We start from the raw sequence: 17,102 nt of genomic DNA, 5'->3' as shown, positions 1-17,102 counted from the left end.
GGTGTTCATTATGGGAAAAGCCAAACCAAGGTACCTCGAACGGCAAATAGGCTAACAGCAAATGGGCTTAAAGCAAGCAACCAAGCCCTTGGTGAGTAACAACTTATGACAACTCGAGCTCGAGGTGACATTTCTACGTATCCGCTTCAGGGTCCGGAAGCAGCCATTACCAGCTGGCGAATTCTCAACTAGTCGTGTGACCGACTGCGGCTGCCGACAGCATCAGTTGCGGTGAGCATTGCATCAGAAATAAGTGAGGAAGAATGATGGTGTGAAGTGCACACGATACACATCCGTCCTGGCCTCGAGGTTAGACCCCACGCTTACAACCCAGCAACTCGATTCAGTACCGATCAGGCAATGCAACGGTGCTGGGATTCGCTGCAGGCAATCTCTCTGGCGGCGGAAACGCTTGCATACTTGACGTACAATATGCCCGTGAGAACTGACATCATTTTTACTCCTTCATGACATTGCACTTATTAGGTTGGTCGATCGCCTACCTCAAGTTTTGACTCCTAGCTTTCTCGTTCAGTCGCTTCTGGGGAACTCCAACCAGCCAGCGTTGCATACCGAGGGAAAATAACCATCCTGGGTAATAGACATACATACTATGATGTTGTCAGAAATCCCACTTGCACCCCGGGCAGAGGCATGCAAGGCTGGCCTTGGGTCACATGTGCCACGTCCTGGGCACGGCCTGACGAAACCCTGCGAGGCTCGTGGGAAAATGTGGGTGGTCCCACCAATGAGGATAGCGAAGCGACAGGCCGAGCAACATAACTCGACGGCCTTGCCCCTGGTTGCCACACCTCGTCAACTCCATACCGGGCCCTATTGGATCCAAACGTCATAAAGGCTACGCTGAGTGGTGACTCTTACATGTTTCCCTTGATGATAATACAGGCACAGAGGTGTATGTATGGTGCTGAGTCTCCGGTGATTGCCCAGTCGTCTGGGCAAAGTCTAAAAGTGCTCGTCATCTTTTCGAAATCGAGGGCCCGAGATGGGCATTGGGAGAGCAGACGACTGGCAAGAGGAGCGTTTTGCTTGACTCATGCCGCCGCCGCCGCCTCGAAGCTAGCCGGCCATGCCCATGTGCGTCTCCCACGCTTATTGGACGGGCTCGCCCAATGCGGCCACCCTCCGCGCAGACCAGCCTTAGCGGGGATTCATCTTGGCATGGGTTGGGACCCATACACGAACCTAACCATATTGACCCGGTTGTGCAACGGACCACAATCTGCAACGAAATACCATGGGTTTTCAAATCGCCATATAGTACTAACGAATAGTAGTCCGAAGTTATAACTTCATATACTAACAGAACTTATTTTCAACAGTACTATAGTAGCAATAAAATAGCTAAAACTAATTAATTAATATAACGCGATCACAAACCAATTAATTATCGAAGCTACTTGTACACTTCTAATATTACCTTTCTCTTCCCGTAACCTTGAATTATTAGCTATATTAAGTACCCCTCTGGCCTACAGTTACTTCTTTTTGGTTAGATAACGCTTACTAAGTAGGTAGTTAGTCTCCTTAAGGTACTCGCTATTTTAGTATAAAAGAGTATTCTCATATATTATTACGGTATATAAATAGTCATTACCTTGTCGCTTTTATATCAATGTTTAAGACTTGTTACGAACCATTAAACCTGGACCAACAAAGAAGGCCTGTTGGCAGGCCAGAGTGGACACGCTCGCTAGGATCACGGGACCCCGCATCGGAAGAACGACGGAACGAAAGGTCACGTGACTAAGTACCTCGGTACCTGGATATATTGGATCGAGATAGATCCAGTTCGAGCCAGGCTCGAGAGGATCATGGATCGATCCAAATGATCCAACAGGATCAGTGAAGGAGAGATGGATATATAATGGACAGGACTCCCAGGCATTTCATAGATAGACAGTCTCTACTTCAGTCATCAATCTAAGCATCAATATAACCCATTGGTGAGGCAAACTGCCTTGACGACTCTATTCCCAGTTACCCTACTTGAATACTTCAGTTACCCAGAGCCCTATACTCCATACGTCAGACCCCGATATTATTGCTAAGGACTCCGCAGCAGGACTTACTTACTAGCACAAACCCTTACAGACTCTTTAGTGGTTTACGCAGCTAGACTATTATAGGTTTCGTTACAAGGGTCTGAACACGTTATCGGTCCTTCGTACGGAGTTGCTGTGTACACTTTTCCTTTGGATGAGGCATCGTTGTAATAGTTCCCGTAGTTCTGTGCAAATAATTGAGATCAAGCTAGGCAGGAAAATGTTGGCTCTTGCTGTCTTTAGAGTAGTAGCGTGCACGGGCCGGCCCCGTCGGTACTTGGCATGGGGGTGGTATTTCGGCCTGACACCATAGTTACACCTGCAAGGAATCAACCATCACAGATGCAAGTGGAGTTTCTTTCGCCAAACATCCAACGACTATTCTGCTTTTTTACTAGTCTATTCGTGGTAATTACCAGTGACCTCAAGCGCTCCACTATGATTATGGTCGCCGGTTTTTTCAATGGGCGAAGGCACAAAAACTTGAATATTGGCTTCCGCGACAATCAACCAGTTGCCACCTAGACTAGCATTCGACCATATTAACTAACCTTGACTTGACATATGTCTCAAATGATTTGGTTTGCATGCTGTGGTACGGTATGTCCAACCAGTGCATGCGCTCCAATAGCGTCGGCCTGATTGAGACGGCCGCAGTTGGTCCACACGCTCGCTCTTGCATAGAATTAGTATGCGAGGAGTGAATTCTCCAAACACTGGTCTTCTACCATGGTCAATTACACCCCACTCGAATCAACATGGCCAATCTCACTCATGTCGTTTCTACTGTATTTATTCACTCATTTGCTCAATTACTGCAACGGTGGACTCGTTCATGCTCAGCTTGTTCATGCATTGATATAAACGAAGCAACACACCCACAGCTGATTATTCGCTAAGAATGGTTGAAGGGTTCTGCGTCTATGAAGATAGATAAGCATAGCTACGACCACCCAACAACCGACACGTCAATCAAATTTGATTCCGTTGCCAGATCTATAGCCTCGTAAACAATCAACCGGAGATCCTGCCCCCCACACTCCCCCCCTCTCTACCGTGCTCTGACCGATGATTTGATATTATTCCTAGGTATCCCGGACTTTCATAGTCTGTCAAGTCGCAACTACTTGCCCAGAATGGACCAACAGCATCGCTCACCGCCTGCACAGTAGGTATATTCAGGAGGACGGCAGACTCTTCTGTTTCACACAGCAGCATCGTGCTGGAGACTAATGTGGTACTCTACTGCATACGCATAAGGTATATTCACGAGTCGCGCCAACGGCGGCTTATTGGACCAGCCGGTTCAGCTGCGTGTTCTAGAAGCCAGATGGATGCATTTTAGACGGGTTCCAAGGGGCTACACTAGAGCCTAAGAATGCCATCTGACGTAGCACCTGGTCTTACCGCAACACGCCGCCCCCCAGAAGTATGCAGCAGGATTGCATTTCTCCGTCGTTGGTTTTGTTTGAACTCCTGGAGAAGGACCGCATCGCGACTTCTGCAACTAGCTTAAAATGTGTTCGATCCAAAGGCAATTATCCCCTCAAATAATGGGACCCAGATCGCCAAGAATTTGAAACACCGCCGGCGGCTGTCGTTACCACATTCAAACAATGGAGATTGTCTTCGATTCCTTTCCCCTCCGAATTGCCCCTTCCAGCCTTCTAGGACGCTACATAACCCGGTACACAACCCGGTACAGTGGGTACCAACTCCCCAACGTTGGAGTTGCGACTTGTTACGCAAGCTCTTCATTTCTTAGCCAGCCACCATAGAACCGTGGCAAACGTAGGAACCCGATGCTCGGTCTGAGCGAATTTCGCCGTTTAACTCGGCACCGATAATCGAGAATTTAAGTAAGCAAGGTAAGGGAACGGAAGCGCTTCCATGGAAACTGCCAAACTGCTGGTAGCGATCTCACGTCGAACTTGAGTCCGCCGCCAATCTTATTGGTTTGTTGTGGTAGGGATGGCATTCCCGCCTTATACTACGAGTGCGCCATAACGGAATAAGAGCCGTGCGCCGAAACCAAATGTATGAAGGCCATTGATGTGGCGCCAGCCTAGGTCGTATCTCCGATCTTCTTTTCTTCGAAGCCCGGTTTATTTGGAATGAATCGGACATCCCGCATCTGAAAGCCCACAAGGTTAGGGTGAGTTTAATATATGAATATATCATGAAAGTTTCCCAAGCTCAAGGGGTTGTTTACCCGTGGTGAGCATCCTCCGGCTCCGGAATGACTTAGCCGAGATTAACCGAGATCCAGGGATTCGGAACTTTTTTCTACAAGGTTACACAACTGCCACTAACAACCATTACCAATAGCGAGAGAGATAATCTCTGCAGAGCTCATCGCCTTTTCCAACCAGACACGAATTCTCAAATCTCCCATTTCGTATCAACACGCGCCTTAGATTACAGGTTAGAGAACGAAACTTTCCAGCTGCATCTGGATGCACAAAGCCGTTCCGGCGCTCCCGGTGCTCCCGTTATCATGGTTGGCGGCACACTTGCAAGGGTTATATCGTCCTATTTGTACTCTGAGTCTACGTATATGTCGTTACGGAAGAGCGAACAAGATGTGAAATTGACGAACTGCTAAAGACGGGTGCACGACGGGGTGAGCCGTGCGGAGGAGCATCCCCAGTAGCTGCAGGACGAAAACTTTCGACTGACATGAAGCCCAACTTTATTTGATTAAAGTAGACGAGTTTTGGTTTCCTTGGTATAACCTCTAAGGTGGATGCGAATGCGAGGGAAAGAGTGAAACTATCTGACATTTGCCGTTCTTTTGCTAATAACTCTAGAATGCTGGAGAAGTTACCAATTCAGCGGGACGCGCTACAGGTCGAAGTCGCCGAGCTTCAACCTCGCCTGCATGGTTGCACTTGATGAGAAGAGGACGCCGACAAATCCCGAACCAGTAGGGTTGTTGAGACGTTGCAGCATGGGAACACCAGCTGGACGCCAACCAAACGGTTAGGATAGGACATTGTGGCGGGAGAGCATAATCGTGCAACACTTACCACATTGCGGCAACGAATAACGGCCGTCAGTGGGATAATTTCGTGGCTTGAAGGGATTCAGCAAACCTGGCAGTCGGGATTCGCTCGGGGTCTGGAAATGGGTCAATTCGGCCTTCGAAAATCATCATCGTCCCATACACGCATGATATCATGGATAGTTTTCGGAGCTTTCCTGGCAAATTGGCTGGAAAGTGATGTTTCTTTTAACCGCCTGCTTACGTCCATTTTTCGTTTGTAAACACGATGTTTTTCATATAAGACCAATATAGGCACTCACACGGTCAAATCGTGCGTTTTGTTTCGACAATCAGATCACAGCGGAGCAATTCGGATATCTTGCACCGAGCTCCCCCGCCTCCCCACCCATTCTAATCCGTACAACATACAACCTTATACGCCAAGTCCCTCTTGAAGACAACATCACACGCACGTCATCATTCCAGAATAGAGACTGCGATTTTCTCAACGCCACAAAAGCAATTGAATTCACGGCATCACCTATCATCCGATTAACCAGATCAATTTTGCCCTTCGGCCGCTGTACTACCTCCCACATCTGATCAAGCCGCCAACATGAAGGTCGTGTCGAAAGAAGAAGAGAAGGCACACTACAATGTCGTGCTCAAGGGTGGCTTCATCGGCGGCTCCCTAGGCGTTGGCCTGGGTGTGTTGGGCGTCATCGGCGCTTCGAAACGGTATCCAGCCTTCCGGGGCCTAACTTTACCCTTCCGATCGTTCTTGGTGACGTCCACAGCGACATTCGGCGCCATCGTCAACGCAGAGCGCTGGAGCAATGATTTTCAAAAGCGTAATAATCCGATGAGCTTCTACAAAGACGAAGCGACGCGGGTCATGGAGCTAGCACGCGAGCAAGAGACCACTATGGAGCGCCTCCAGCAATGGGGCAAGACGAACCGGTACAGCATCGTCTTCGTGTCGTGGCTGGCGGCCATGGGCTTATCCCTGGGTCTCGTCGGCCGCAACAAGTACCTGTCGACGTCGCAGAAGCTCGTGCAGGCCCGTGTGTACGCCCAGGGCCTGACGCTCGCGGTGCTGGTGGCCACGGCCGCCTTCGAGACGCACGACGCGCGCAGCGGGCAGGGCCGCTGGGAGACGGTCAAGGTTCTCGACCCGAACGACCCCGAGCACAAGCACCTCATTGAGAAGCGCATCCATAAGGAAGAGTACGAGGGACAGGATCTGTGGAAGGACATGGTTGCTGCTGAGGAGAAGAGGATAGCCGAGCGCAAGAGCCAGCAGTAGCAGACGCCCGAATTCGAAGCTGCCCAATCCCAATAACGAGCGAATGGTGGTGGAAATTCATGTTGTTTCCTGATTTGAGCAAGACAGCCGAGCAGCGAGCCGCTGGCTTGGTGGGTGGGGGTGGCTTTGCATCTCGACTTGTAGAGGCCGGAGTTTGGCGTCATTTCCTGGCGTTTCAATTGGGTAGTGTTCATCACTATCCTGTAGAGGATACCCATCGAATAAACTGGGAGGCATTGGTCCATAAAATGGGTGAGGTCCTGAAAAGTATTCGGGTTGACGGAAAGCATGCTGGGCCCTACGTGTACACTGACGGTCGATAATGGATAAGGCGTCAAACCGATACAGATACAGATACAAATACAAACAGACCTGGTGTATCTTCAAAGCAAACTGCGCTCCCATTGTGAATCATAGCTCAAAACAATCCCCTTTCCAAGTACCGGGGTGTTCCCACGTACGCCTATTCATTGGATAGATATCCGGGGCTGCCACCCAGGCCTCGATATCCCGCAGCAGATGGCGCTAGCTTACATAGCTTTCTCGTTTACTCAGACTTCGATCGTGAAGTGGCTGATTTGCGAATAGTACGCATGGACGGCTAGCTCCAATATCCACACGTCACTGAACACTTCCCCTCCGTCAAACCCCCCTATTACCACGAGCCGGCTATCATATAGTATCGAGCCGTGATAACCCCGGCCACTCGGTGGCAGACCGTACACTTTCCTCTTATCCCAGGTCATCGTCACTAGGTTGAGCAGGAGCACATCATTCGAGTACTCATTTCCATCGTGGCCGCCCACGACGAACAAATAAGACCCTACTATCGTCGCTGTATGAGATAACCGCCGAAACGTAATAGGTATACTCACGGCCTTCCAGATGTGCGCATCGACGTCGTACACCCATACGTCGTTGAAGCACTCTCCACCATCTGACCCACCGTAGATGATGAGCTTGCTTCCGACCATGTTTGCCGTATGATACCCCCTCGCCTTGGGTTTGTTGTCAGTCGAAGGCATGCCGCCGCTCGGGGACCCAGACGTCGGCCCCGATACCAACTTCCAGCTCATCTTGTGTATATCGGATACATCCAGCCTCCAGATGTCATTGAGTGCCCTGACGCCGTCACCGCCGCCAAAGACGTAGATTCCGTTCTTGTATAAGCAAGCCGTATGTGCCCGCCGCGCGCTGGGGGCCCGATCGCCCACGATCCGCGGCCGATGCCAGCGGAAGTTGACAGTGTCCAGCACATAGACATCATTGTAGTATGCCGGGCCGTCGCCGCCGCCGAAAATGATAAGTTTCTTCCCCACGGCGGTGCATGTCATGGCCCGAAGTGGAACAGGCATGTCACCGACTACGTGTGGACTGCTCCAGTGGAACGAGTCCGCATCCAGCACGTACAGCTCGTTGAAGCAGGCGCGCGAGTCGCAGCCCCCGAAGACGAAGACGTTGCTACCAACCAGCGTCGTCGTATGTGCGCGGAGGGGCGTGTGAGAGACGCCCGACACGGGGGCGCGCGACCAGTACATGCCCGACGACGGGGCAGCGGGCACGTCGAGAGCCATCTTCGAGTCTTGGAGTGGGGGGAAGGCAGTGTACGGGCCTCTCAACCGCGTCGAGGCGGTGGTTTTGCGAGGGGCGGCGGCTGTCGTCGTCGTCGAAGTGCCGCCTACGCTGGTCTGTTGTTGCTTGCTGGCGATGGCGGACGTTGACCGCAGGCCCATCGGCCGTTTCGAGTCGCTATCTATACCGTCGGTGGACGTGTCTATTGGGGGCACTGGGGAATTAGCAGCAGAGGCGGAGGCGCCATTGCCATTGGGTTTGAGGGCGGGCGTCGGTGTCGGGTGTGGCGGCGGGGGCGAGGCGATAGGAGCTTTGGCTGTGAACGATTGCGAGCGCTGCCGGATCGACGTCTCTGAGGCCTTGCGGCGGCCGTGACTCTGGCTCTTGGACGATAGGTGACCCGGCGTATGACTGCGTACCGGTAGGTTGGGTGCGCGGTCGAGAGCCTCCTCGTGCTCCTGTTGGGACTCCCAGTCGGAGCCGGGAGCCGTCAGTTGGATCTTCTGTGACCTCACCGTCCGGTGTTTGTTGGACGATGGCGGGCGGGGATTATCGGCCATGGCAGCGGTTGTCGTGATTGACTGTCATTGCCCCTCCTGCCCTTATGTTGCTGTATTTTGCAGTATCTCGAAAAGTCGATCGGCAGTCGTGGCAAAGGCAACAATCTGGGGCGGTGGACTTGGCTGGCACGCAGCTTATGTTGATGTTGGTCGGTAACTTGTTTGGAGTAATTTGGTTGCAAGTCTCAGCATTGCAGGTGCAAATGCAGATGCGGCTTTCGGTATCGCAATGAGTGCCCAGGTGATACTGCAGGAGGTAGGCCAACACACAAAACATAAGGTACGGAAGATCGCGTCGGATTAAGTTGCAGGATGATAGACGATAATTAATACGTCGCATGTTATGATTATTATGCGTTCACAGCCGCATCGTGTTTGGCCGGGGATCCCCCTTCAATCTTCTTTTTAGTACATAGTAAAGCTACTTTACTTCGCAGTATCCAATGTATCTGCGCAGACGGCAGAAGACAGACCTGAAAGCCAGCAGGCTGGCAGGCTGTAATAAGGCCCCTGCATTAGGAAGCTGCAGCTGGCCATCATCAATCAAGAGCGAGCTGAGCGCCGCCGCCTGTGGCCTGGCCTAGCTCTATGCCGTTCCGGAGAGTTCCAATTCGGCTATCATGACCTAGACAAGGTTGCATTGCAGTGCAGAGACACCACGAAGCCTGTGATGATCCACTGTCTGCAATTGGCCCGTTTGGAAGTTTCAGAAAAATCTTGTTGGTTGTCAACATTTGACCCCTTGTGCTGCCTTGTCACCTGATTGATAATTATTAGGATATCTGGTCTATCTGGTGCATGACGATGATGCACTGCTGCGTTCATCTATTTGGAGCACATACCTGACACAACGCGTTCAGTCACAGCGAACGCAGGTGAAGTCCAATAGCACCCAGTAGTCTGTAGAGACTGGCACTCTTGGATCCATGCGGCATGCCATGTCAATGCAAATTGTATGGCATTCTTAATTTTATTTGTTGTTCTACCGTTGGGTTTAGCTGATCACGAGCAGCAGCTACCACCTAACCTTACTTGGGACACTAAAGAGCCCGAACAAGCGGGTAGTTTACAAGACTTTCCATACTCGTTCAGTTCTTGACCTCCAAAAACATGTTTAAGAGAATATTCAAAGTGCCACCTTGTTGTTGACGTTGACCAATGGTCGAGGCACTCTGGACCCACTATACTCAATACACAATTGGTGGGGCAAGCCGCTCGTCTAGATCGAGGTCTGAAAATTCCATGTCCAATTGATACTGTACGGCCAATAAAATTCATGCATCGACATCTCATCTCAAGAGGCCAACTAGTCGCTTAACGGTCGAGGTTGGGTGATTGATTCATCAAGAATTCGAAATGACTGCGAACGGGCCTGCCGAGGCGGCGGCTGTTTCAGCTACTGCCTCTGGGTCTGATGGAGCTGTCAAGCGGCTAAGCGACAGCGATGGATTAAGTGGCCGACCCATCGATACGGTCGATGGCCCAGCATTGAAAAGACTCAAGACAGAACATACAGATGAAGACAGCATTCAACCGCCGTCGACAGATAGAAGAAAGGGAACCGCGCCTGTCAAGGCGGAGTGAGTTTCTTCATTGAGAACCCACGGGGCATCTGCTTACAGCTCTCCAGGTATCTCATCCCTACCTCCGACTTGAACGCTCAGGTCCAGGTAGACGACGATGCAGCCGAAGCCTCTTCGCATAGAGATGACCCCGCCAATGGCAACCCAGATGCACGGGGAGACCGCAAGGGCAAAGACAAGAAGGGGAAAGGTCGTGCCAAACAGAACGGCCAGAACAAGGAGCGGACGTACGGCCACTTCTCGGATGAAATCAAAATCTGCAACAGCATCAACTTCTCCAACGAGTTCTCGCCGCGCGAGTGCAAGTTTGCGGGGCGGTGCAACATGTGCCACGATCTACGCAAGTACTTGAGCGAAGGCCGACGGGGCGACGTTGAGAGCTTTGGTGGTAAATGCCCCGTCTTCGAGAAACATGGCCGGTGTCCAGCTGGATGGAGATGTCGTTTTATCAAAAGTCATTCCAAAGAGCTTGAGAGAGAGGATGGCCGCAAAGAGATGGTTCTCGAAGGGGCTGCCGATGACGACGATCAGAGACCTGGGGTCGTCAATGTCGCAACCAACGATCAGAAGTGGACTTTGGCCAAAAAGAAGGCTAAGCTTGAGAAATCGGATGAGTACATCAAGTGGCTCAATGCCGATATGGACCTCACCCGAGAGTTCTACAACCGCAAGAAAGCATCCGGCAACGACAACCCGTCCGAAGCTGAACAGACTGCTCGAGAGGAAATGCGAGCTCAATTCGTCGACCCGCCATTCAAGGCGTCAGAGAAGAGACGACTCTACTTTGGCAGGGAGACTCCGGTATTGGCACCGCTTACAACACAGGGTAATATGCCTTTCCGCAGACTGTGTGTAGAACTTGGTGCCCAGGTCACTTACTCCGAGATGGCAATGAGCATGCCTCTTATACAGGGCCAAAAGGGGGAATGGGCATTGATGAAGGCTCACGAAACGGAGATAAGTCCTCCTCGGTTCACCCCTTCGTCAACTTCCATTGTTAAAGACTACGACAACTCTAGAGATCTCAAGTACGGTGCGCAAATATCTGGCAATCTGCCGTGGGTGGTTATCAAGGCGACTGAGGCTCTAACACAATATCTTCCCCACCTCCGCGTTGTCGATCTCAACTGTGGCTGTCCCATCGATATGGTTTTCAAGGAAGGTTCTGGCTCCGCGCTGCTCGATACGCCGCCGAAGCTGGAGAGGATGATTAGAGGAATGAATGCCGTCTCTGGCGAGGTACCCATCACCGCAAAGCTGCGGACTGGCGTCAAAGATGGACGACCGAATGCAACCAAGCTTATCGAGAGGCTAGCTTTCGGCAGTGATGACCAACGAGACAGACTCGGAGCCGCTGGTTGTGCTGCGGTCACTCTCCACGGACGAAGCCGACAACAACGATACACAAAGAGTGCAAATTGGTCATACATCGCAGAATGTGCAGCATTGATCAAGACGTACAACGAGCAGAAGAGCGAGCTAGCGGACACAATACGAGAACCGGACGCCAACACACAGGCCAACAATAACGATGGCAAGATGTACTTCGTTGGCAACGGTGACTGCTACTCCCATGTCGAATACTTCGACCACATCGACAATGCCAAAGTCGACAGCGTTATGATTGCCAGGGGTGCGATGATTAAGCCATGGATCTTTGAAGAGATTGAGAAGGGACAATACTTAGATAAGTCAGCCACCGAGCGACTTGGTTATATCGAGAAGTTTGTTCGTTTCGGTCTGGAGAACTGGGGCTCAGACGAGCTGGGCATTGGCTTCACTCGACGATTCCTGCTTGAGTGGCTGAGCTTTACTTGCCGATACGTTCCGGTCGGCCTTCTAGAGTACCTCCCGCCGAATTTGAACGACCGCCCGCCCGCCTACAGAGGGCGCAACGAGCTTGAAACTCTTCTTGCCAGCAGCAATTACAAGGACTGGATCAAGATCAGGTAAGCCTCCCAAACATTGCCGGTCTTGGGGTTTGTACTAATTACGTTTGCAGTGAGATGTTCCTTGGACCTGCTCATCCGGGCTTCAAGTTCCAGCCAAAGCACAAGTCTAATAGCCATGATATGGAGGCAGAAGGATAGAAAAGCAGGATTTGACAGTACTGCAATACCGAAGATCGACGTTATGCAGGCTAGCTACTTAAGTAGGTCATGGTTTGTTTCTATTGACCTCAATAGCTCAGCTTATGATGTAGCTAGCTACCTACGGAGCTACCCAACGTCCGCTGTGAGACTATAGATAGATAGACATCACAGCTTGTAGCGCGTTCTTAAGCCATCAAATGAAAACACGAATCACTGCAAACATGGTACTGAACTTGGCTTGACAACCCGTAAAAAGTCTTCACAGCTACGGTGTCGCAGGTACTTGATTTGGCCATGACAGTTTTCCTGAAAAAGAAGATGGCCATCATGGCGGAGTCGGAAGTAAGGCAATGCTGCGTTCGACTTTCGCAGTTGTTTCACTTCTGCATTGGGATACAGCATGACAAAAGGAATGAAAACCGTCCCCACCCCGCCCCGGCTATAGAGGTTGTGTTGGAGATCAACTTCTTCTACCTGGCATCAGTATGCAATTTTGCTCGAAAGGTCTGAATCTTTCCATATGCTCATCGTAGTTTATACATATATAATGCATGGCCTGAATTCCCTCCTAGGGTATCTGTGACTGTTCTTCCCAATAACTCACCTTATGTCGGAGGCAGGTACAAGGCGAGTCCCGAAAGGTTGACTAGCCGAGGCAGCGTTGTTTCCCGCCATGAGAAATTACATCCAGCTCGTGAGGCGACTTTGTAGTTGACAGTAGGATGAAGCTTGTTGCATTAAGTCGTGGTTCAGATGCGTACTTCTACAACCCGCTGAACTGAACTTGCTATTGCATCTGAGGTGACGTGTTGGGTTGTGATCGGCACGTGCTGTCCTGTGATGTGACATAGAAAAGCGAACTTGGTCCTACAAACGGACATACACTTGGATTTACCTACATGAGTACGATCTTATGCGGTTCGAAGGTATGAGTTCCCTATATGTTTTAACCCTTGGCCTCCTGCTGCCCTACTTGAGAAAGTACAGTGGGATACCTAGAAGTACTCCGAATTGAGGTCGCACCTGCTGTATCCTGCGGTTCAAATGCCATGTCACTCACTCTCTGGGAAGGAGCACCTAAGTCCACACTCCCAATACTTCAGTGAACCAATTTGGAGTTCAAGGAAGCAGCGTGGCCAAACCGCCTTTTCGGGTGCCTGCTTCGTCCTCGTCATTCATGCAATGCCCCAGTAACACTGGCTTGAATCTGTGTCGCCGCTATATTTTGACTGCACGGCGTGCCTCCTACCTGCTTCAAGATGGAACGCGCCGGTCGCAACAAAATCATAGAGCTGGAAAAGAAGCTCAGTTACGTCAAAGCCGACCAGAAGAAGTTCGACACCGCCCTTGACCTCATTCGTGAGACCGCCACCCGCCTGAAGTTGACGTGGGCCAATATTGACGCAGAAGCTGAGGAAGAGATGAAGCAGAGAACTAGAAAGATCAAGGCACATGGACAGGTCTCACAGCAGGGTATGGATGACATGATCAAGGATAACATCGCTCGGGATCTGTTCCAGGCTAGGCTTACCAGAACAAGATCCCAATAGACTTGAACGCCCCCATGAGGCTTCCTACTCAAAGGTTATCGGACCTGGCGTCCCGAGGCTCTTCAGCAGTGCTTCTCCTTACGTCTCCCAGCTCAGATACTGGAGTAAGCCAACCTGACCAAGATGTGCTAGGGGTAACACGGCTCACGGAAAATTGCCTCTTCAATGACCATTAGACTCATGTTATATCTAATCAATACCAAATTATCAAGTCGCGTCTCTCGTTTGCAAGATCTGGCCGTTACTCATCCTTCGCCAGATGGGACCGTGCTCCCTTCAGAGCAGCGAACTACATCTCTCCCATCAGACCAAAACATGTCTATGTCGACAATTTGAGGTACCCATCTAGTTCATCCTGAGCCAGACAGGTATATCCTCTAACCTTTACATAGCATTGAGGGTCCTTTACTTGTCATGGTTTGGATGCTTCACGCAACACGAAGCGTGGTCGCCAGAGCGAAGAAGGCTCTGAGTATGCCTCCTCAGACGGAGATTCCGAACAAGCTCCTGCGAACTCAAGACATTAGCTCAAACCGAAACCATGGCTCAACTTCGCCAGTACAGCCAGACTCTAGCTCATCTGCTCGACCACCATGCCGCTACCAAGTAATCAAGTCATTCAAGGCAGCCAGCGTCCATTCAAAGCTACCGCAATGCATATCGGCACGTACGACACCAAATAATACCACAGATGAACAGGTATGGGCTGGACCAAGAAGTAGAAGTAGAAGAGCTACACGTCAAATTAGCAAGAATAGTGGTAAGGCCGATAGTGGGCAATGGAGTTTAAACCGGGCATTACTTCGTCGATGGAGTCGAATGGAGCAGATCAATTCTTGTGTTCGCCTTTCTATGTCAAAAGATGGGACATAGCTTCTAGTCATTATTAGGGTCCGATGTTGAATACTAACTGGCTCCTACTCATGTCTACTTGAATGCCTACTCTATGGCGTATTCAGTTCAGCACACTGGCAAGGTAGAATGAGAACCAGGATATGGGTTCAAAGTAAAGAAAAACAAATCCAGCTAATGACTGGGAACTTGATCCATATTGTTGCTACCAGGATGGAAACTTGCGGAAGTAGATCAAAAGAACATACCTAATATGGTGAGAAGAATATATGTAGCCATTTCCAACGTCGCCCTGCTAATAACTAATACATACTGCGACGTACCGAGCGCAAAGCTCACTGCCCCCGGAATCCATAGCTTTTCACTCTGCTAAAGTAGAACGCCTTGTCATTTTTTAGCGTGAACTCACCCCAGTCATCCGTCAACTTATTGTAGCTCCAGAAGCCTTTCCACATGAGCTTATTGTTCTTGGCTGCCTTGCCGGCGCTCTTCAGCGATAGCTCCATTCTATACATATATTTAGGACCGACGCCATTCGTCTCGACGAAGAGATCACCCTCGACATCAGCCAAATCCCCATCTGGGTTGTCGATGGTCGATGAGAGGCGCCAGCGCCCTTTCAGGGCGCCGCTAATTACGGCGGAAGGCAAATGAGGCGCGCCGTTGTTCTGGTGTTGCATCAGGTTGTCCTTTGTGAGATGATGTACCACGTCTTTGGGCTCGTCGGTTGTGAGTAAGCTTATGACAGCACCATCACGGAAAAAGCGGAGATAGCGATAATAGGTGACAATGTGGACTGGGCTGTTCCAGGTGATGTGATGACCTGATGCTTGGCCGGCACGAATGTAGTTCACCGTACTGATGTAACATCCATTGAACCGAATTCTGGGACGTTGGCGAAACATCTTCAGCCAAGACGAAGCGTAGAGCGTGTGGATTAAGGCGTGCGTGGTGGCCTCGCTCTCATCAGCCCGTCGTTGCTGAAGTTCTTCTACGCCGCAGAGATTCTCACCAAGCTGAAGTTCAGGGTCGAGTGTCTCCCAGGTTATTTCCTTCTGCCAGTGATACACCATGCTGCCGAACCCGAATTCGGAGCCGAGGCAGACGCGCCGCCATATTTGGTCTTCTGTGGCGATCAAGTAAGCGAACCGCTTACAGACCTGAGAAAGCCGGACGAAGTCGCCGACATCCAAGATAGCTACATCTCGAAGGATGTGGAGGAGGATCTCATCAGGCAAATCTGAAATGGGACATGGCGGCGTGGGCATTCCCTCAACTTCTGCTGTTGACCCTTGCACGCTCATACCAGCGAAGCTTGCGATCAGGTCTGGCAGAGACAGCGTGGGACCGTCCAGGGAATGTTGTGCAACATTGGGCACCGTGATGGGGGCGTTCGATGGGTTGATTTGAGCTGGCTTCCACCGTCCAGGGAAATGCTTGTTCTTGTAATCTTGGTCGACCCGGCTGTCCATCCGAAAGGCCTTGCGGTACAAGCGCAAGCTATCGCCGAGCTTGCCGGTGGTCTCCCTGTCCACGGCCTTTTCGTAGAATTCCAGCGCTGTCTCTGGCTCCTTGTTATCAACTTCCGACGATTCAACTCTCACTGGTTCCCCGGCTGCCCCATGCGTGCTCAGCTCATCGAAGGCATGTCCTTGAACATACTCATCGTCGTCCTCGAGCTGTGCAGCACCTTTGGGTACTGCTGTCCTCTTTTGTGATGCATCTGGCTTTCGGGGCGGCTTGGAGGCAGATGAGGAGGGCCCTGCCTGGCTTGACGGCTGCGAAGCCTCAGGCTTCTTGGACCGGGCTGTTACTTCGGCCCGCCACTGTGCTCGAAAGGTTTCTAGTTCCGATTGTATCTTCTCTGGTGTTTGCTCGATGTTGTGTGGTTCTGATGACATTGAGAGCAGGTTATAAATCTAAAAGGTGTATCATGTGGTAACCGTCAAGACCTTGGATAAGATTTGTGGATTCTAGGGAGATATCAGGTTGATAATTCACAGATACCGTTGGGAAATGCATTGTGAGATTAAAGCACGTTGACACATATGGAGGTGAGATGGTTTTTTATCTTATCGTTAATTTGCTGCTAGCCTTTTGAATGGACAAAGAGCTGCAGCGACTTGCAGGGGTTAGAGATCTCGCCGTTACATTGGCGGTGACATCATAAAAAGAGCTTGGCCCCGTCAGCCCGAAGGGCGTGAGTGCCACTTTCCCCGTTATTTCCAGAAGCTCGGATCCGGTAAGGTACGGGTCTAGACCGAGGTTCCGAGCTCGATAACTCAGATAAAATTGATACCTTTTCCACATTTACCTAAGTATTTATGACGCGCAGAATACTCTAGAGCTCGATTCCGTGATCGCAGCTAGGTTTTTGCCGTCGCCTCAATCACGCCCCCTCATCATCTCAACCACAATCATCCCTCACCTATTTTAAATTGCACGACGTCCTTCAGGCTACATCGAGCTTACACCAAGGGCCTTTCCCGGATATCCGGGGATTGCCCACGATGAGTGCTCCTTGTAACCATAGC

The 17,102-nt window shown here is 50.8% G+C and overlaps 6 protein-coding genes across 6 annotated transcripts; 3 read left to right on the top strand and 3 right to left on the bottom strand.

Moving 5' to 3' along the window:
- Nucleotides 1-5,668: 5,668 nt before the first annotated feature.
- Nucleotides 5,669-6,358, top strand: BCR38DRAFT_357511 (mitochondrial hypoxia responsive domain-containing protein; the record flags this gene model as incomplete). The annotated part of the gene is made up of 1 exon (XM_040857113.1): nucleotides 5,669-6,358. The coding sequence occupies one exon, from the start codon at nucleotides 5,669-5,671 to the stop codon at nucleotides 6,356-6,358; it is 690 nt and encodes a 229-aa protein (XP_040709355.1).
- Nucleotides 6,359-6,750: 392 nt separating this feature from the next.
- On the bottom strand, nucleotides 6,751-8,893 carry BCR38DRAFT_453188 (uncharacterized protein). Its single transcript, XM_040861575.1, has one exon. It carries the CDS (start codon nucleotides 8,488-8,490, stop codon nucleotides 6,910-6,912), a length of 1,581 nt encoding a protein of 526 aa, XP_040709354.1. The 5' UTR covers nucleotides 8,491-8,893; the 3' UTR covers nucleotides 6,751-6,909.
- A 739-nt stretch (nucleotides 8,894-9,632) lies between these two features.
- Nucleotides 9,633-12,462, top strand: BCR38DRAFT_453186 (uncharacterized protein). The gene is made up of 4 exons (XM_040861574.1): nucleotides 9,633-10,070; nucleotides 10,121-12,022; nucleotides 12,076-12,225; nucleotides 12,277-12,462. Exons 1-3 carry the CDS (start codon nucleotides 9,847-9,849, stop codon nucleotides 12,161-12,163), a joined length of 2,214 nt encoding a protein of 737 aa, XP_040709353.1. The 5' UTR covers nucleotides 9,633-9,846; the 3' UTR covers nucleotides 12,164-12,225; nucleotides 12,277-12,462.
- On the bottom strand, nucleotides 12,271-12,613 carry BCR38DRAFT_146052 (uncharacterized protein). The gene has a single exon (XM_040853669.1). The coding sequence runs from the start codon at nucleotides 12,566-12,568 to the stop codon at nucleotides 12,377-12,379; it is 192 nt and encodes a 63-aa protein (XP_040709352.1). The 5' UTR covers nucleotides 12,569-12,613; the 3' UTR covers nucleotides 12,271-12,376.
- Nucleotides 12,614-13,425: 812 nt separating this feature from the next.
- On the top strand, nucleotides 13,426-14,326 carry BCR38DRAFT_491359 (uncharacterized protein; the record flags this gene model as incomplete). The annotated part of the gene is made up of 4 exons (XM_040864648.1): nucleotides 13,426-13,679; nucleotides 13,976-14,053; nucleotides 14,109-14,188; nucleotides 14,244-14,326. 4 exons carry the CDS (start codon nucleotides 13,426-13,428, stop codon nucleotides 14,324-14,326), a joined length of 495 nt encoding a protein of 164 aa, XP_040709351.1.
- Nucleotides 14,327-14,749: 423 nt separating this feature from the next.
- BCR38DRAFT_453185 (uncharacterized protein) lies at nucleotides 14,750-16,625 on the bottom strand. The gene has a single exon (XM_040861573.1). It carries the CDS (start codon nucleotides 16,467-16,469, stop codon nucleotides 14,904-14,906), a length of 1,566 nt encoding a protein of 521 aa, XP_040709350.1. The 5' UTR covers nucleotides 16,470-16,625; the 3' UTR covers nucleotides 14,750-14,903.
- Nucleotides 16,626-17,102: the final 477 nt, after the last annotated feature.

Source organism: Pseudomassariella vexata (genome assembly GCF_002105095.1).
Source record: "Pseudomassariella vexata strain CBS 129021 chromosome Unknown BCR38scaffold_31, whole genome shotgun sequence".
In the NCBI taxonomy this organism is placed as follows: domain Eukaryota; kingdom Fungi; phylum Ascomycota; class Sordariomycetes; order Amphisphaeriales; family Pseudomassariaceae; genus Pseudomassariella; species Pseudomassariella vexata.
This window is presented reverse-complemented; position numbering and strand designations above follow the sequence as displayed.